Genomic DNA, 18395 nt, shown 5'->3' on the forward strand with positions numbered 1-18395 from the left:
CTCTCTCTCTCCTGACCTGTCTTTCTCTGTCTCTCTCCTGACCTGTCTCGTTGTCTCTCCTCCCTCAGTTATCTGAATGACTTGGACCGTATTGCCCAACAGAGTTATGTCCCCACCCAGCAAGACGTGCTGAGGACCAGAGTCAAGACTACCGGCATCGTGGAGACACACTTTACCTTCAAAGAGCTCTACTTCAAGTCAGTATACCCACTGCTATCTACACACACACACACACACACACACACACACACACACACACACACACACAGTCTTGTACAGCTAACCTTGTGGGGACATACAATTCAGTCCCATTCAAAATCCTATTTTCCCTTACCCTAACCTTAACCCTAACCTTAACCCTAGCTCCTAACCCTAAACCTAATTCTAACCCTAACACTAATTCTAACCTTAACCCCCTAGAAATAGCATTTGACCTTGTGGGGACCAACAAAATGTCCCCAGTTGGTCAAATTGTTCTTGGTTTACTAGTCTTGTGGGGACTTCTGGTCCCCACAAGTATAGTTAAACACGGCCACACACACACACACACACACACACACACACACACACCTTCAAGGAGCGCTACTTCAAGTATTTATACCCACCGATAGCTACACCCACACACCATTTTGATTGAGACAGATCTTAGTCATTTGAGAATACTCAGCTCAGTGCCAAGCCAGAGCCTAATGAGGCAAACAACCGTTTCACAGGTGATGGGGACAGGTGATTGTTACAGCGTCAACAGCATTAATTAATTAGATGGCTTCATTAATCAGACTTGATTCATTAGTTTGTTTAGACAAACAAAAAATCCATTAGTACAATGAATACAAAAAGCCCTTTTCACATCAGCAGTTGTCACAAAGTGCTTTAGAGTAACCCTGGCCTAGACTGCAAAGCAGAAACTAAATCAGTAATGGCCAGTTAAATAGTGGTGTTGATGCATAGTGCATTCGGAAAGTATTCAGACCCCTTCCCTTTTTCCACATTTACAGCCTTATTCTAAAATGGATTAAATAAAAGCAATTCATCATCAACCTACAAACAATGCCCCGTAATGACAAAGCGAAAAACAGTTTTAATTTTTTATTTTAGCAAATGTATTACAAATAAAAAAACTGAAATAGGTTATTTACATAAGTATTCAGACCCTTTGCTATGAGACTCGAAATTGAGCTCAGGTGCATCCTGTTTGCTTTGATCATCGCATTGTAAATTTAAATTGATTGGACATGATTTGGAAAGGCACACACCTGTCTATATAAGGTCCCACAGTTGACAGTGCATGTCAGAGCAAAAACCAAGTTGAAGGAATTGTCCATAGAGCTCGGAGGCACAGATCTGGGGAAGGGTACCAAAAAATGTCTGCAGCATTGAAGGTCCCCAAGAAACAGTGGCCTCCATCATTCTTAAATGGAAGAAGTTTGGAACCACGAAGACTCTTTCTAGAGCTGGCCGCCCGGCCAAACTGAGCAATCAGGGGAGAAGGGCCTTGGTCAGAGAGGTGACCAAGAACCCGATGGTCACTCTGACAGAGCTCCAGAGTTCCTCTGTGGAGATGGAAGAACCTTCCAGAAAGACAATTATCTGTGCAGCACTCCACCAAACAGGCCTTTATGGTAGAGTGGCCAGACGGAAGTCACTCCTCAGTAAAAGGCACATGACAGCCCGCTTGGAGTTTGCCAAAAGGCACCTAAAGGACTCTCAGACCATGAGAAACAAGATTCTCTGGTCTGATGAAACCAAGATTGAACTCTTTGGCCTGAATGCCAAGCGTCACGTCTGGAGGAAACCTGGCACCATCCCTACGGTGAAGCATGGTGGTGGCAGCATCATGCTGTATGGACGTTTTTCAGCGGCAGGGACTGGGTGACTAGTCAGGATCGTGGGAAAGATGAACGGAGTAAAGTACAGAGAGATCCTTGATGAAAACCTGCTCAGGACCTCAGACTGGGGCGAAGGTTCACCTTCCAACAGGACAACGACCCTAAGCACACAGCCAAGACAACGCAGGAGTGGCTTCGGGACAAGTCTCTGAATGTCCTTGAGTGGCCCAGCCAGAGCCCCGACTTGAACCCAATCGAACACCTCTGGAGAGACCTGAAAATAGCTGTGCAGCGACGCTCCCCATCCAACCTGACAGAGCTTGAGAGGATCTGCAGAGAAGAATGGGAGAGACTCCCCAAATACAGGTGTGCCAAACTTGTTGCGTCATACCCAAGAAGACTCGGAGGCTATAATCGCTGCCAAAGGTGCTTCAACAAAGTACTGAGTAAAGCTTCTGAATACTTATGTAAATGTGATATTTCAGTTTTTTATTTTGAATAAATTTGCAAAAATGTCTAAAAACCTTGTTTTTGCTTTGTCACTATGGGTATTGTGTGTAGAGTGATGAGGGGGAATTAAACGGTTTAATCCATTTTAGAATAAGGCTGTAACGTAACAAAATGTGGAAAAAGTAAAGGGGTCTGAATACTGCACTGTATGTGTTCAGCGAATATTTAGTTCCTAGAAATGCTGATTGGTTGGGTTGATGCAGGGGCACCAACCATATGGTCTCTGTCTGTCTGTCTGTCTGTCTGTCTGTCTGTCTGTCTGTCTGTCTGTCTGTCTGTCTGTCTGTCTGTCTGTCTGTCTGTCTGTCTGTGTTATTTAAGTTGAAGTGAGTTGCTCCATATAGCCTATTCCTGCCTTGTCCAGACAGGAGCCTTGTCTATGATCGTGGTAGTGATGGTGGGTCTCAGGTGCAGATAGGAGCCTCCATGATGGCAATTATAGTAGGGAGCTAAAGTAAAGTGAGTGTGTGTGTGTGAGACAGAGAGCATGTGCGAGGGAATGTGTGAGTGCATGTAGTCAAATCAACATATGGGTAATCAGTTCTCAAATGTCTACTTCACCCTGCTGTGGCTTTGACCCTGCTGTGGCTTTGACCCTGCTGTGGCTTTGACCCTGCTGTGGCTTTGACCCTGCTGTGGCTTTGACCTTTGACCCTGCTGTGGCTTTGACCCTGCTGTGGCTTTGACCCTGCTGTGTGTCCCTTTGTTTCACCTCAGGATGTTTGACGTGGGCGGCCAGCGGTCGGAGAGGAAGAAGTGGATCCACTGCTTTGAGGACGTGACGTCCATCATCTTCTGTGTGGCGCTCAGCGACTATGACCTGGTGCTGGCAGAGGACGAAGAGATGGTGAGAGGAGAGGAGAGGAGAGGGAGCAGGGAGGGGTGGAGAGAGGGAGAGTGGGAACGATGGGGGGAGAGAGGGAGAGATTGGGGGAGGGAGAGAGGGAGAGAGAGGGAGAGATTGGTGGGAGAGACGGAGAGATGGGGGAGAAGGGAGAGATGGGGGAGAGAGGGAGAGATTGGGGGAGAAAGGGAGAGATTGGGGGAGAGAGGGAGAGATTGGGGGAGAGAGGGAGAGATTGGGGAGAGAGGGAGAGATGGGGAGGGGAAGAGGGAGAGATTGGGGGAGAGATGGGAGAGAGATGGGGGAGAGGGAGAGATGGGGGAGGGAAAGATGGGGGAGAGAGAGATGGGGCAGAGGGAGAGAGAGATGGGGGAGGGGAGAGAGATGGGAGAGAGGGAGAGACAGATGGGGGGAGAGGGAGATATTTGGGGAGAGAGGGAGATATTGGGGGAGAGAGGGAGAGATTGGGGGAGAGAGGGAGAGATGAGGGAGAGATGGGGGAGGAGGGAGAGATGGGGGAGGGGAGAGAGATGGGGAGAGAGGGAGAGACAGATGGGGGAGAGGGAGAGATGGGGGGAGAAGAGGGGGGAGAGAGGGAGAGATGGAGGGAGAAGGGAGGGGCAGAGATGGAGGGAGAGAGGGGGAGATGGGGAGAGATGAGGGAGAGATGAGGGAGAGATGGGGGATAGGGAGAGATGGGGGAGAGAGGGAGAGGTGGGGGATAGGGAGAGGGAGGGAGAGATGGGGGTAGAGATGGAGGGAGAAGAGGGGGAGAGAGAAGAGGGAGGGAGAGATGGGGGAGAGAAAAGGGGGGAGAGATGGGGTGGAGAAATGGGGGAGAGATGGGGTGCGCAGGGAGAGGGGGAGAGGTCATACATTTAGTCTGGGGGAGAGGTGTTAAGGGAGAGGTGTTGAGAGAGCAGAAAATAGAGAGAAAGGTGTGGTGTGTCTCCAACTCCTCCTCGGTCTGTAAAACCTCTCTGTGCCACTCGGCTCGGTCTGTAAAACCTCTCTGTGCCACTCGGCTCGGTCTGTAAAACCTCTCTGTGCCACTCGGCTCGGTCTGTAAAACCTCTCTGTGCCCCTCGGCTCGGTCTGTAAAACCTCTCTGTGCCACTCGGCTCGGTCTGTAAAACCTCTCTGTGCCACTCGGCTCGGTCTAAAACTGTGAGTCTTTCTGGTTAAGTCTCTTAAGACCTTTCCACACCTGGATTGTGCAACATTTTCCCATTATTCTTTTCAAAATTCTTCAAGCTTTGTCAAATGAGTTGTTGATCATTGCTAGACAACCATTTTCAGGTCTTGCCATAGATTTTCAAGCAGATTTAAGTCAAAACTGTAACTCGGCCACTCAGGAACATTCACTGTCTTCTTGGTAAGTAACTCCAGTGTGGATTTGGCCTTGTGTTTTAGGTTATTGTCCTGCTGAAAGGTGAATTAATCTCCCAGTGTGTGGCGGAAAGCAGACTGAACCAGGTTTTCCTCTAGGATTTTGCCTGTACTTAGCTCCATTCCGTTAATTTTTTATCCTGAAAAACTCCCCAGACCTTAACAATTACAAGTATACCCATAACATGTTGCAGCCACCACCATGCTTGAAAATATGGAAAGTGGTACTCATTAATGTGTTGTATTGGATTTGCCCCAAACATAACACTTTGTATTCAGGACAAAAAGTGAATTGCTTTGCCACATATTTGCAGTTTTACTTTAGTGCCTTGTTGAAAACAAGATGCATGTTTTGGAATATTGTTATTCTGCACAGCCTTATCTGTATGGTCTCTCAGTCGAGCATTTCAAACACAGATTCCAACCCCAAAGACCAGTGAGGTTTTCCAAAGCCTCGCAAGGAAATGTCACCTATTGGTAATGGTTAAAACAAAAAAGCAGACATTGAGCATGGTGAAGTTATTAATTACACTTTGGATGGTGTATCAATACACCCAGTCACTACAAAGATACAGGCGTCCTTCCTAACTCAGTTGCCGAAGAGGAAGGAAACCACTCAGGGATTTCCCCATGAGGCCAACTGAGACTTTAATACAGTTAGTGTTTAATGGCTGTGATAGGAGAAACTGAGAATGGATCAACAACATTGTAGTTATTCCACAGTACTAACTTAATTGACAGAGTGAAAACAAGGGAGCCTGTACAGAATACAAATATTCCAAAACATGCATCTTGTTTTCAATAAGGCACTAAAGTAAAACAGAACAAAAATGTGGCAAAGATACCTTTATATGTCCTGAATACAAAGCGTTATGTTTGGGGCAAATCCAGCACAACACATCACAGAGTACCACCCTTCATGTTTTCAAGCTTGGTGGTGCTGCATCATGTTATGGGTATGCTTGTCATCGGCAAGGACTAGGGAGTTTTTTAGGATAAAAATAAACGGAATAGAGCTAAGTGTAGGCAAAATCCCAGAGGAAAACCTGGTTGTCTCCTTTCCAACAGACACTGGGAGACAAATTCACCTTTCAGCAGGACAATAACCTAAAACATAAGGCCAAATATACACTGGAGTTGCATACCAAGAAAACATGAAAAAAAAAAAAAAAACTTTATTTAACCAGGTAGGCCAGTTGAGAACAAGTTCTCATTTACAACTGCGACCTGGCCAAGATAAAGCAAAGCAGTGCGATTAAAAACAACAACAACACAAAGTTACATATGGGATAAACAAAAACGTACAGTCAATAACACAATAGAAAATCTATATACAGTGTGTGCAAATGTAGCAAGTTATGGAGGTAAGGCAATAAATAGGCCATAGGGCAAAATAATTACAATTTAGTATTAACACTGGAATGATAGAAGTGCAGAAGATGATGTGCAAATAGAGATACTGGGGTGCAAAATAAATAACAATATGGGGATGAGGTAGTTGGGTGGGCTAATTACAGATGGGCTGTGTACAGGTGCAGTGATCGGTAAGCTGCTCTGACAACTGATGCTTAAAGTTAGTGAGGGAGATAAGTGTCTCCAGCTTCAGAGATTTTTGCAGTTCGTTCCAGTCATTGGCAGCAGAGAACTGGAAGGAATGGCGGCCAAAGGAGGTGTTGGCTTTGGGGATGACCAGTGAGATATACCTGCTGGAGCGCATACTATGGGTGGGTGTTGCTATGGTGACCAATGAGCTAAGATAAGGCGGGGATTTGCCTAACAGTGATTTATAGATGACCTGGTGCCAGTGTGTTTGGCGACTAATATGTAGTGAGGGCCAGCCAACGAGATCGTACAGGTCACAATGGTGGGTAGTATATGGGGCTTTGGTGACAAAACGGATGGCACTGTGATAGACTACATCCAATTTGCTGAGTAGAGTGTTGGAGGCTATTTTGTAAATGACATCGCCAAAGTCAAGGATCGGTAAGATAGTCAGTTTAACGAGGGCATGAGTGAAGGAGGCTTTGTTGTGAAATAGGAAGCCGATTCTAGATTTAACTTTGGATTGGAGATGCTTAATGTGAGTCTGGAAGGAGAGTTTACAGTCTAACCAGACACCTAGGTATTTGTAGTTGTCCACATATTCTAAGTCAGACCCGCCGAGAGTAGTGATTCTAGTCGGGCGGGCGGGTGCAAGCAGCGTTTGATTGAAGAGCATGCATGTAGTTTTACTAGCGTTTAAGAGCAGTTGGAGGCTACGGAAGGAGTGTTGTATGGCATTGAAGCTTGTTTGGAGGTTTGTTAACACAGTGTCCAATGAAGGGCCAGATGTATACAAAATGGTGTCGTCTGCGTAGAGGTGGATCTGAGAGTCACCAGCAGCAAGAGCGACATCATTGATATACACGGAGAATAGAGTCGGCCCGAGAATTGAACCCTGTGGCACTCCCATAGAGACTGCCAGAGGTCCAGACAACAGGCCCTCCGATTTGACACATTGAACTCTATCTGAGAAGTAGTTGGTGAACCAGGCGAGGCAGTCATTTGAGAAACCAATGCTATTTAGTCTGCCAATAAGAATGCGGTGATTGACAGAGTCGAAAGCCTTGGCCAGGTCGATGAAGACGGCTGCACAGTACTGTCTTTTATCGATTGCGGTTATAATATCGTTTAGGACCTTGAGCGTGGCTGAGGTGCACCCATGACCAGCTCGGAAACCAGATTGCATAGCGGAGAAGGTACGGTGGGATTCGAAATGGTCGGTGATCTGTTTGTTAACTTGGCTTTCAAATACTTTCGAAAAGCAGGGCAGGATGAATATAGGTCTGTAACAGATTGGATCTAGAGTGTCACCCCCTTTAGCTTTCCAATCTCTGGGGATCTCAGACGATACGAAAGAGAGGTTGAACAGGCTAGTAATAGGGGTTGCGATAATTTCGGCGGCTAATTTTAGAAAGAAAGGGTCCAGATTGTCTAGCCCAGCTGATTTGTAGAGTCCAGATTTTGCAGCTCTTTCAGAACATCAGCTTTCTGAATTTGGGTGAAGGAGAAGCGGGGGGGGGGAGGGGGGCATGAGCAAGTTGCAGCGGAGGGTGCAGAGCTGGTGGCCGGGTTAGTGGTAGCCAGATGGAAAGCATGGCCAGCTGTAGCAAAATGCTTGTTGAAATTCTCGATTATCGTAGATTTATCAGTGGTGATAGTGTTTCCTAGCCTCAGTGGAGTGGGCAGCTGGGAGGAGGTGCTCTTATTCTCCATGGACTTTACAGTGTCCCAAAACAACTGTTCTGTTGGACATTCCTGCAGTCAGCATGCCAATTGCACGCTCCCCTTTGCAACACTTTACATGTTGCATTTATATTTTTGTTCAGTATGAATTTGATATTTCTGTATTTCATTTTCAATAAATTAGCAAAAATGTCTAAACATGTTTTCACTTTGTCATTATGGGATATTTTGAATTCAGGCTGTAACACAACAAAATGTGGAATAAGTCAAGGGGTATGAATACTTTCTGAAGGCACTGTAGCAACAATATCATATTCATAGTTAGAAATCCAGCTAAGTGTTTTGAGTTCTCACTTCATCAGGTGGTGAATAATAATAATAATAAATATATATATATATATATATATATATATATATATATATATATATATATATATATATATATATATATATAGGTCAATATGTACAAAGATGTCCGCAAATTCTCTGAAAAGCCACAAATAAATCTGATCATTCTGGATCCTATTTTGACAGGTTGCATATCAAAAATATCAACCATGCATTCCCTGGACATGTTAGATAAAATAGCGTACTTTTTTAATCAAAGGCTACCATCTCAGTTGTCTTACTTGGCACTGGAAAACATTTGTCTAGAGCCCCTGCCGCTAACGTAAAGGAACTGTCCTTTATTTTTATTTTTTGATCGTTTGTATTTATTGTTATCAAGCTAAATAGTTTATCACGACATTACTTTTTGTCCACATCGCCCAGATCTAGCAACCCCCCAAAAAAAAAGTCAGTTTTATTGTTTTTTTTGTCCCTATCGCCCAGTTCTACTGTTATCCTGTTCTGATTCCACACTGTGATTCCGGGTCATGAAACTAATCAACTGTTCCATCCCGCCCTACAGAACCGTATGCATGAGAGCATGAAGCTGTTTGACTCCATCTGCAACAACAAGTGGTTCACAGAAACCTCCATCATCCTGTTCCTCAACAAGAAGGATCTGTTTGGTGAGAAGATCGGCAGGAGTCCACTCACCATCTGCTACCCCGAGTACGCAGGTGGGTGATAAGCATACTACAAGAATCACACACACACACATACACACACACACACACACACACATACACACACACTCACACACACACACACACCGGTGCGCATGTGAAGAACACACACACACACACACACAAAACAAATACATGTGAAATACTTGTAAGTGTTTGAGGTGTTCATGATTTAACTAGGAGTTTGTGTACTTTTCTTTTTAAGCACAAAGGCAATGTTGTAAAAGCTGTTCATACCGGTTGTGTTTCCTATTTTCGGGACAGTTCCATTGGTTCCATGGTACCTGGCAAACTAAATCAAGGGTCTTTAAATAGTAACTGTTGGCTTTTTTTCTGAACTTCTCAGAAGTTTGCTTTGGCTTGCATTTGTACTACCGATATCCGTTGACATTTGCTCTGTGACAGTCTTAAAATAAAAACATTTTGGTCTGCTATATATAATACAAGGAGTCACTAGGTGGCGCATGGGTTTCAAGTTTTGAGGAAGCTGTATTTTTTCACGGCCTATGAAAAGGGGAGACGTGTAGGCCATGACGTCCGTCTAGCCTGGAGGACGAAGTTATTGTCCCAAAAAAAAAAAAAAAAAAGATCCAGTCTCGCCCAATGATAAAGACACTGAAATATGCACACTCACCGGGGATATGGTTGATGCTCTCTGCCAATAGGACAGGCTACTAAGATAGAGATCCAATAAGATGGGCTACTAAGATAGAGATCCAATAAGATAGGCTACAGGTAGCTTAGTGGTTAAGAGCGTTGTGCCAGTAACCGAAAGGTCGCTGGTTCTAATCCCCGAGCCGACTAGGTGAAAAATCTGTCGATGTGCCCTTGAGCAAGGCACTTAACCCTAATTGCTCATGTAAGTCGCTCTGGATAAGAGCGTCTGCTAAATGACAAAATTTAAAAAATAAAGATAGGCTACTAAGATAGAGATCCAATAAGATGGCCTACTAAGATAGAGATCCAATAAGATGGCCTACTAAGATAGAGATCCAATAAGATAGAACGTTAAGGAAGTCTCGAGGTTCTGCTTTGCCTGAGTTTATTTACCAAGAGAGTATTCATCTATACTGAACAAAAATATAAATGCAACATGCAACAATTTCAAAGATTTTACTGAGTTACAGTTCATATAAGGAAATCAGTCAATTGACATAAATTCATTAGGCCCACCCACTTGGGAGCCAGCCAATCAGAATTCGTTTTTTCCCGTATGTGGAGGTCCTAGGCTGGCGTGGTTACACGTGGTCTGCGGTTGTGAGGCCGGTTGGATGTACTACCATATTCTCTAAAACAATGTTGGAGGAGGCTTATGTTAGAGAAAATGAACATTCAAAAGTATGGCAACAGCTCTGGTGGACATTTCTGCAGTCAGCATGCCAAGTGCACGCTCCCTCAAAACTTGAGACATCTGTGGCATTGTGTTGTGTGACACAACTGCACATTTTAGAGGGGCCTTTTATTGGCCCCATTGTGCACCAGTATAATGATCAGGCTGTTTAATCAGCTTCTTGATATGCCACACCTGTCAGGTGGATGGATTATCTTGGCAAAGGAGAAATGCTCACTAACAAGGATGTAAACAAAGTTGTGCACAAAATTTGAGAGAAATAAGCTTTTTTTTTTGCGTATGGGAAATGTCTGGGATCTTTTATTTCAGCTCATGAAACATGGGACCAACACTTTACATGTTGCGTTTATATTTTTGTTCAGTATATATTTTTCGTAGCTGTCTATTTACCAACACAAACCGATGCTGGCACTAAGACCGCACTCAACGACCTGTCTAGGGCCATTTGCGAACAAGAAAATGTTCACCCAGAGGCAGCGCTCCTAGTGGCCGGTGATTTTAATGCAGGAAAAATGTAATCCGTTTTACCTCATTTCTACCAGCATGTCACCTTGGCAACTAGAGGCGGGGAAAAAAAACTTTGGATCACATTTACTCCACACACAGAGATGCATACAAAGCTCTCCATCGCCCTCCATTAGGCAAATCTGACCATAACGCTAGCCTCCCGCTTACAAGAAAAACCTCAAACAGGAAGTACCAGTGACGCGCTCAATACGGAAGTGGTCTGATGAATCAGATGCTGAGCTACAGGACTGTTTTGCTAGTACAGATTGGAATATGTTCTGGGATTCGTCCGATGGCATTGAGGAGTTTACCACATCAGTCACCGGCTTCATTAATAAGTGCATAGACGACGTCGTCCCCACAGTGACCGTACGTACATATCCCAACCAGAAGTAATGGATTACAGGCAACATCCGCACTGAGCTAAAGGCTAGAGCTGACGCTTTCAAGGAGCGGGACTCTAACCCGGACTCTTATAAAGAAATCCTGCTATGCCCTCCGACGAACCATCAAACAGGCAAATCGTCAATACATCACATCCTACTACACCGACTCTGACGGTCGTCGGTTGTGGCAGGGCTTGCAAACCATCATGGATTACAAAGGGAAACCCAGCCGCAAGCTGTCCAGTGACGCAAGCCTACCAGTCGAGGTAACCAGACAGACAGCCAGATAGAGCTTAGTACCTCTAATACTAACCAGACAGACGGACACAAACCTTAATACCTCGAATACTAAGCAGACAGACGGAGAGACGGACGGAGAGACGGACGGAGAGACGGACGGAGAGACGGACGGAGAGACGGACGGAGAGACGGACGGAGAGACGGACGGAGAGACAGACGGAGAGACAGACGGAGAGACAGACGGAGAGACAGACGGAGAGACAGACGGAGAGACGGATACAGAGAGACGGATACAGAGAGACGGATACAGAGAGACGGATACAGAGAGACAGACGGAGAGACAGACGGAGAGACAGACGGAGAGACAGACGGAGAGACGGATACAGAGAGACGGATACAGAGAGACAGACGGAGAGACAGACGGAGAGACGGAGAGACGGATACAGAGAGACGGATACAGAGAGACGGATACAGAGAGACGGACGGAGAGACAGACGGAGAGACAGACGGAGAGACAGACGGAGAGACGGATACAGAGAGACAGACGGAGAGACGGATACAGAGAGACGGATACAGAGAGACGGATACAGAGAGACGGACGGAGAGACAGACGGAGAGACAGACGGAGAGACAGACGGAGAGACAGACGGAGAGACAGACGGAGAGACGGATACAGAGAGACGGATACAGAGAGACAGACGGAGAGACAGACGGAGAGACAGACGGAGAGACAGACGGAGAGACGGATACAGAGAGACGGATACAGAGAGACAGACGGAGAGACAGACGGAGAGACGGATACAGAGAGACAGACGGAGAGACAGACGGAGAGACGGATACAGAGAGACAGACGGAGAGACAGACGGAGAGACAGACGGAGAGACGGATACAGAGCTTAATACCCCTAATAGTATCCAGATGTGAATAGCCGTTAGGTACTAAATAATTGAATCCAACTGTATTGAGATCCAGTCAGAATAGGAGCATGGGTCCCCGGTTGTATTAGACTTCTTCCTGATAACCTGCAGTGCACAGTACCATTTCCATTAAAGCTTGTTCTGAATCTAACATCGTATTGTCCAATCCATGCTTTATATCATTTATAAAATGTATTAATTTATACAAGGGCAGTGCATATTAATCATCATCAGTGTGCACATCAATACAAATATGTCATAATTAGCAAAAGAGCTCATTTTGGTCCCTCATTTTTGTTCCAGGAGCCAGTACATATGAGGAGGCAGCAGCCTACATCCAGTGTACTACAGTACCCATAATGCACTATTATTATTACTACAGGAGCCAGTACATATGAGGAGGCAGCAGCCTACATCCAGTGTACTACAGTACCCATAATGCACTATTATTATTACTACAGGAGCCAGTACATATGAGGAGGCTGCAGCCTACATCCAGTGTACTACAGTACCCATAATGCACTATTATTATTACTACAGGAGCCAGTACATATGAGGAGGCAGCAGCCTACATCCAGTGTACTACAGTACCCATAATGCACTATTATTATTACTACATGAGCCAGTACATATGAGGAGGCTGCAGCCTACATCCAGTGTACTACAGTACCCACAATGCACTATTATTATTACTACAGGAGCCAGTACATATGAGGAGGCAGCAGCCTACATCCAGTGTACTACAGTACCCATAATGCACTATTATTATTACTACAGGAGCCAGTACATATGAGGAGGCAGCAGCCTACATCCAGTGTACTACAGTACCCATAATGCACTATTATTATTACTACAGGAGCCAGTACATATGAGGAGGCTGCAGCCTACATCCAGTGTACTACAGTACCCACAATGCACTATTATTATTACTACAGGAGCCAGTACATATGAGGAGGCTGCAGCCTACATCCAGTGTACAACAGTACCCATAATGCACTATTATTATTACTACAGGAGCCAGTACATATGAGGAGGCTGCAGCCTACATCTAGTGTACTACAGTACCCATAATGCACTATTATTATTATTACTACAGGAGCCAGTACATATGAGGAGGCTGCAGCCTACATCCTGTGTACTACAGTACCCATAATGCACTATTATTATTACTACAGGAGCCAGTACATATGAGGAGGCAGCAGCCTACATCCAGTGTACTACAGTACCCATAATGCACTATTATTATTACTACAGGAGCCAGTACATATGAGGAGGCAGCAGCCTACATCCAGTGTACTACAGTACCCACAATGCACTATTATTATTATTACTACAGGAGCCAGTACATATGAGGAGGCTGCAGCCTACATCCAGTGTACTACAGTACCCACAATGCACTATTATTATTACTACAGGAGCCAGTACATATGAGGAGGCTGCAGCCTACATCCAGTGTACTACAGTACCCATAATGCACTATTATTATTACTACAGGAGCCAGTACATATGAGGAGGCTGCAGCCTACATCCAGTGTACTACAGTACCCATAATGCACTATTATTATTACTACAGGAGCCAGTACATATGAGGAGGCAGCAGCCTACATCCAGTGTACTACAGTACCCACAATGCACTATTATTATTACTACAGGAGCCAGTACATATGAGGAGGCAGCAGCCTACATCTAGTGTACTACAGTACCCATAATGCACTATTATTATTATTACTACAGGAGCCAGTACATATGAGGAGGCAGCAGCCTACATCCAGTGTACTACAGTACCCATAATGCACTATTATTATTACTACAGGAGCCAGTACATATGAGGAGGCTGCAGCCTACATCCAGTGTACTACAGTACCCATAATGCACTATTATTATTACTACAGGAGCCAGTACATATGAGGAGGCTGCAGCCTACATCCAGTGTACTACAGTACCCACAATGCACTATTATTATTATTACTACAGGAGCCAGTACATATGAGGAGGCTGCAGCCTACATCCAGTGTACTACAGTACCCACAATGCACTATTATTATTATTACTACAGGAGCCAGTACATATGAGGAGGCTGCAGCCTACATCCAGTGTACTACAGTACCCATAATGCACTATTATTATTATTACTACAGGAGCCAGTACATATGAGGAGGCTGCAGCCTACATCCAGTGTAAGTTTGAGGACCTGAACAGGAGGAAGGACACTAAAGAGATCTACACCCACTTCACCTGCGCCACCGACACCGAGAACGTTCAGTTCGTATTCGACGCAGTCACAGACGTCGTCATCAAGATCAACCTCAAGGAGTGTGGACTCTACTGAGGAGGACCAGAAATCTTCAGGTCAGTGACCTTTGACTTGTGGAATTCCACCCTCAGGTATTTTTTTTGCTTTATTGAAACAGCTGGAAAATAGATGTAGGAAAGGCGGGAAAGGCGGGCGGGGGGATTGAACCCACAACCATGAGGGCTCTAACATGTCCTTGCTGTGAGAACTGTTAGAGTGTGGCCTCTACGGAGGTGACGGGGCGCTTCAGGTTACCGACCTGTTAGAGTGTGGCCTCTACGGAGGTGACGGGGCGCTTCAGGTTACTGACCTCTTGAAGTTTGTATATACTGAATCCCTGTAAAAAAATAAAATAAAAAAATTTACCTGGTATTGGTTAAAGTTGCAGAAGCTTTTTGCTTTTTGGGGCATTTGGGTAAATCTGAAAGGACTGGATAGTCCGCAGTATGCCAAGATGTCTGTAAGTTACAGATTATTTGTCCTCTTGACTGTTTGATTCAGTGGCAGCATGTGTAGGTGTTGTAATGAAGCATGAGAGGGCTTGGATGCAGTCATCGGTACGAGGCTTTGGCAGAGTTTTCTAATGGTTCACTGTTATCCTCTCCTCTCTCTTCATCCTTTGTAGGTGTCTGGTGGGCTGTGAGCCTCATGGGAGGGGGATGATGATGACTTGGGATGTTTGAATTAGATGATCGTAGAAGAAGATTATAGAAAGTAGAACCAGCGACTGAGAATGTTCTTTGCCACGCTGAATGGAGACAGACTGTTCGTTGCCACACTGAATGGAGACAGACTGTTCGTTGCCACGCTGAATGGAGACAGACTGTTCGTTGCCACGCTGAATGGAGACAGACTGTTCGTTGCCACACTGAATGGACACAGACTGTTCGTTGCCACGCTGAATTGAGACTGAGACTGTTCGTTGCCACGCTGAATGCAGACTGAGACTGTTGCCACGCAGACTGAGACTGTTCGTTGCCATGTTGAATGCAGACTGAGACTGTTCGTTGCCATGTTGAATGCAGACTGAGACTGTTCGTTGCCATGTTGAATGCAGACTGAGACTGTTCGTTGCCATGCTGAATGCAAACTGAGACTGTTCGTTGCCATGCTGAATGGAGACTGAGACTTTTCAATGCCATGCAGACTGAGACTGTTCGTTGCCATGCTGAATGCAGACTGAGACTGTTCGTTGCCATGCAGACTGAGACTGTTCGTTGCCATGCTGAATGAAGACTGAGACTGTTCGTTGCCATGCAGACTGAGACTGTTCATTGCCATGCAGACTGAGACTGTTCGTTGCCATGCTGAATGCAGACTGAGACTGTTCGTTGCCATGCAGACTGAGACTGTTCGTTGCCATGCTGAATGCAGACTGAGACTGTTCGTTGCCATGCTGAATGCAGACTGAGACTGTTCGTTGCCATGCAGACTGAGACTGTTCGTTGCCATGCTGAATGCAGACTGAGACTGTTCGTTGCCATGCAGACTGAGACTGTTCGTTGCCATGCAGACTGAGACTGTTCGTTGCCATGCAGACTGAGACTGTTCGTTGCCATGCAGACTGAGACTGTTCGTTGCCATGCAGACTGAGACGGTTCGTTGCCATGCTGAATGCAGACTGAGACTGTTCGTTGCCATGCAGACTGAGACTGTTCATTGCCACACTGAATGCAGCAGCTGACGAATACTGCATTTTGGGATTGTTTCCGTTTTGACCACTTTATTTTTCTCCATGTTCAACGCTCTTGATACCCTGAGCTCAGGACAGAACTGAATTGTGGGGAAAACCTTAAGCAGTGGAACTGCCAAGTCAGACTACAGAACACTTCTGTTTTTAGTTCCAGATAATGTACACTGAAAAAAATATGAACGCAACATGTAAAGTGTTGGTCCCATGTTTCATGAGCTGAAATAAAAGATCCCAGAAATGTTCCATATGCACAAAAAGCTTATTTCTCTCAAATGTTGTGCTCAACTTTGTTTACATCCCTGTTAGTCCCCTGTAGCTCAGTTGGTAGAGCATGGCGCTTGCAACGCCAGGGTTGTGGGTTCGTTTCCCACGGGGGGCCAGTCTGAAAAATGTATGCACTCACTAACTGTAAGTCGCTCTGGATAAGAGCGTCTGCTAAATGACTAAAATGTCAATCTAAAATGTTAGTGAGCATTTCTCCTTTGCCAAGATAATCCATCCACCTGACAGGTGTGGCATATCAAGAAGCTGATTAAACAGCATGATCATTAGACAAGTGCACCTTGTGCTGGGGACAATAAAAGGCCACCCTAAAATGTGCAGTTTTGTCACACAACACAATGCTACAGATGTCTCAAGTTTTGAGGGCACGTGCAATTGGCATGCTGACTGCAGGAATGTCCACCAGAGCTGTCGCTAGAGAATTTAATGTTCATTTCTCTACCATAAGCCGCCGCCAACGTCGTTTTAGAGAATTTGGCAGTACATCCAACCGGCCTCACAACCGCAGACCACGTGTAACCACACCAGCCCAGGACCTCCACATCTGGCTTCTTCACCTTCAGGATCGTCTAAGACCAGCCACCCGGACAGCTGATGAAACTGTGGGTTTGCACAACCTTCTCAGGGAAGCTAATCTACGTGCTCGTCGTCCTCACCAGAGTCTTGACCTGACTGCAGTTTGACATCGTAACCGACTTCAGTGGGAAAATGCTTACCTTCGATCGTCACTGGCACGCTGAACAAGTGTGTTCTTCACGGATGTATCCCGGTTTCAACTGTACCGGGCAGATGGCAGACAGCGTGTATGGTGTTGTGTGGGTGAGCGGTTTGCTGATGTCAACGTTGTGAACAGAGTGCCCCATGGTGGGGTTATGGTATGGGCAGGCATAAGCTACAGACAACGTACACAATTACATTATCGATGGCAATTTGAATGCAGAGCGATACCGTGACGAGATCCTGAGGCCCATTTGTCTTGCAATTTATCCGCCGCCATCACCTCATGTTTCAGCATGATAATGCACAGCCCCATGCCGCAAAGATCTGTACACAATTCCTGGAAGTTGAAAATGTCCCAGTTCTTCCATGGCCTGCATACTCACCAGACATGTCACCCATTGAGCATGTTCGGGATGCTCTGGATCGACGTGTACGACAGAATGTTTCAGTTCCTGCCAGTATCCAGCAACTTCGCACAGCCATTGGAGAGGAGTGGGACAACATTCCACAGGCCACAATCAACAGCCTGATTAACTCTATGCGAAGGAAATGTCATGCTGCATGAGGCAAATGGTGGTCAAACCAGAAACTAACTGGTTCCACGCCCCTACTTTTTTTTTTTAAGGTATCTGTGATCAACAGATGCATATCTGTATTCCCAGTCATGTGAAATCCATAGATTAGGGCCTAATGAATTTATTTAAATTGACTGATTTCCTTATATGAGCTGTAACTCAGTAAAATCTTATAAACTCAGCAAAAAAAGAAACGTCCTCTCACTGTCAACTGTGTTTATTTTCAACAAACTTAACATGTGTAAAGATTTGTATGAACATAACAAGATTCAACAACTCAGACATAAACTGAACAAGTTCCACAGACATGTGACTAACAGAAATGGAATAATGTGTCCCTGAACAAAGGGGTGGTCAAAATCAAAAGTAACAGTCAGTATCTGGTGTGGCCACCAGCTGCATTAAGTACTGCAGTGCATCTCCTCCTCATGGACTGCACCAGATTTGCCAATTCTTGCTGTGAGATGTTACTCTTCCTCCAAGGCACCTGCAAGTTCCAGGACATTTCTTGGGGGAATGGCCCTAGCCCTCACCCTCCGATCCAACAGGTCCCAGACGTGCTCA

At 45.4% G+C, this 18395-nt stretch overlaps 2 protein-coding genes across 3 annotated transcripts in view; one reads left to right on the plus strand and one right to left on the minus strand.

Moving 5' to 3' along the window:
* The window catches only part of LOC121546142 (guanine nucleotide-binding protein G(i) subunit alpha-3-like), a 67934-nt gene extending 52661 nt beyond the window's left edge, over nt 1-15273 (plus strand). The window contains exons 5-9 of one of the 2 annotated variants that reach the window (XM_041857188.2): nt 69-197; nt 3057-3186; nt 8708-8861; nt 14407-14617; nt 15187-15273. In XM_041857188.2, coding sequence (XP_041713122.1) covers nt 69-197; nt 3057-3186; nt 8708-8861; nt 14407-14597 — 604 coding nt within the window. In that variant the 3' untranslated portion in view covers nt 14598-14617; nt 15187-15273. Of the gene's footprint in view, nt 1-68; nt 198-3056; nt 3187-8707; nt 8862-12729; nt 12841-14406; nt 14618-15186 lie in introns of those variants that run through there. The other variant, XM_045209562.1, reaches the window with a different exon arrangement.
* Nucleotides 15208-16202, minus strand: LOC123482301. Its single transcript, XM_045209563.1, has 2 exons — nt 15576-16202; nt 15208-15543 (listed from the first exon to the last, which is right to left on the minus strand). Exons 1-2 carry the CDS (start codon nt 16200-16202, stop codon nt 15208-15210), a joined length of 963 nt encoding a protein of 320 aa, XP_045065498.1.
* Between the last annotated feature and the right edge of the window lie 2193 nt (nt 16203-18395).

The sequence above is a fragment of the Coregonus clupeaformis genome, chromosome 30 (assembly GCF_020615455.1).
Source record: "Coregonus clupeaformis isolate EN_2021a chromosome 30, ASM2061545v1, whole genome shotgun sequence".
NCBI lineage: Eukaryota > Metazoa > Chordata > Actinopteri > Salmoniformes > Salmonidae > Coregonus > Coregonus clupeaformis.

What these genes read in the sequence shown, in the direction of transcription:
- LOC123482301 (XM_045209563.1), bottom strand. Translation starts at nt 16,202, where the DNA reads ATGGCAACGAACAGTCTCAGTCTGCATTCAGCATGGCAACGAACCGTC. An exon ending in AGTCTCAGTCTGCATTCAAC is followed by an intron (nt 15,544 to 15,575) that starts ATGGCAACGAAC and finishes TCTGCATTCAAC; the next exon opens with ATGGCAACGAACAGTCTCAG.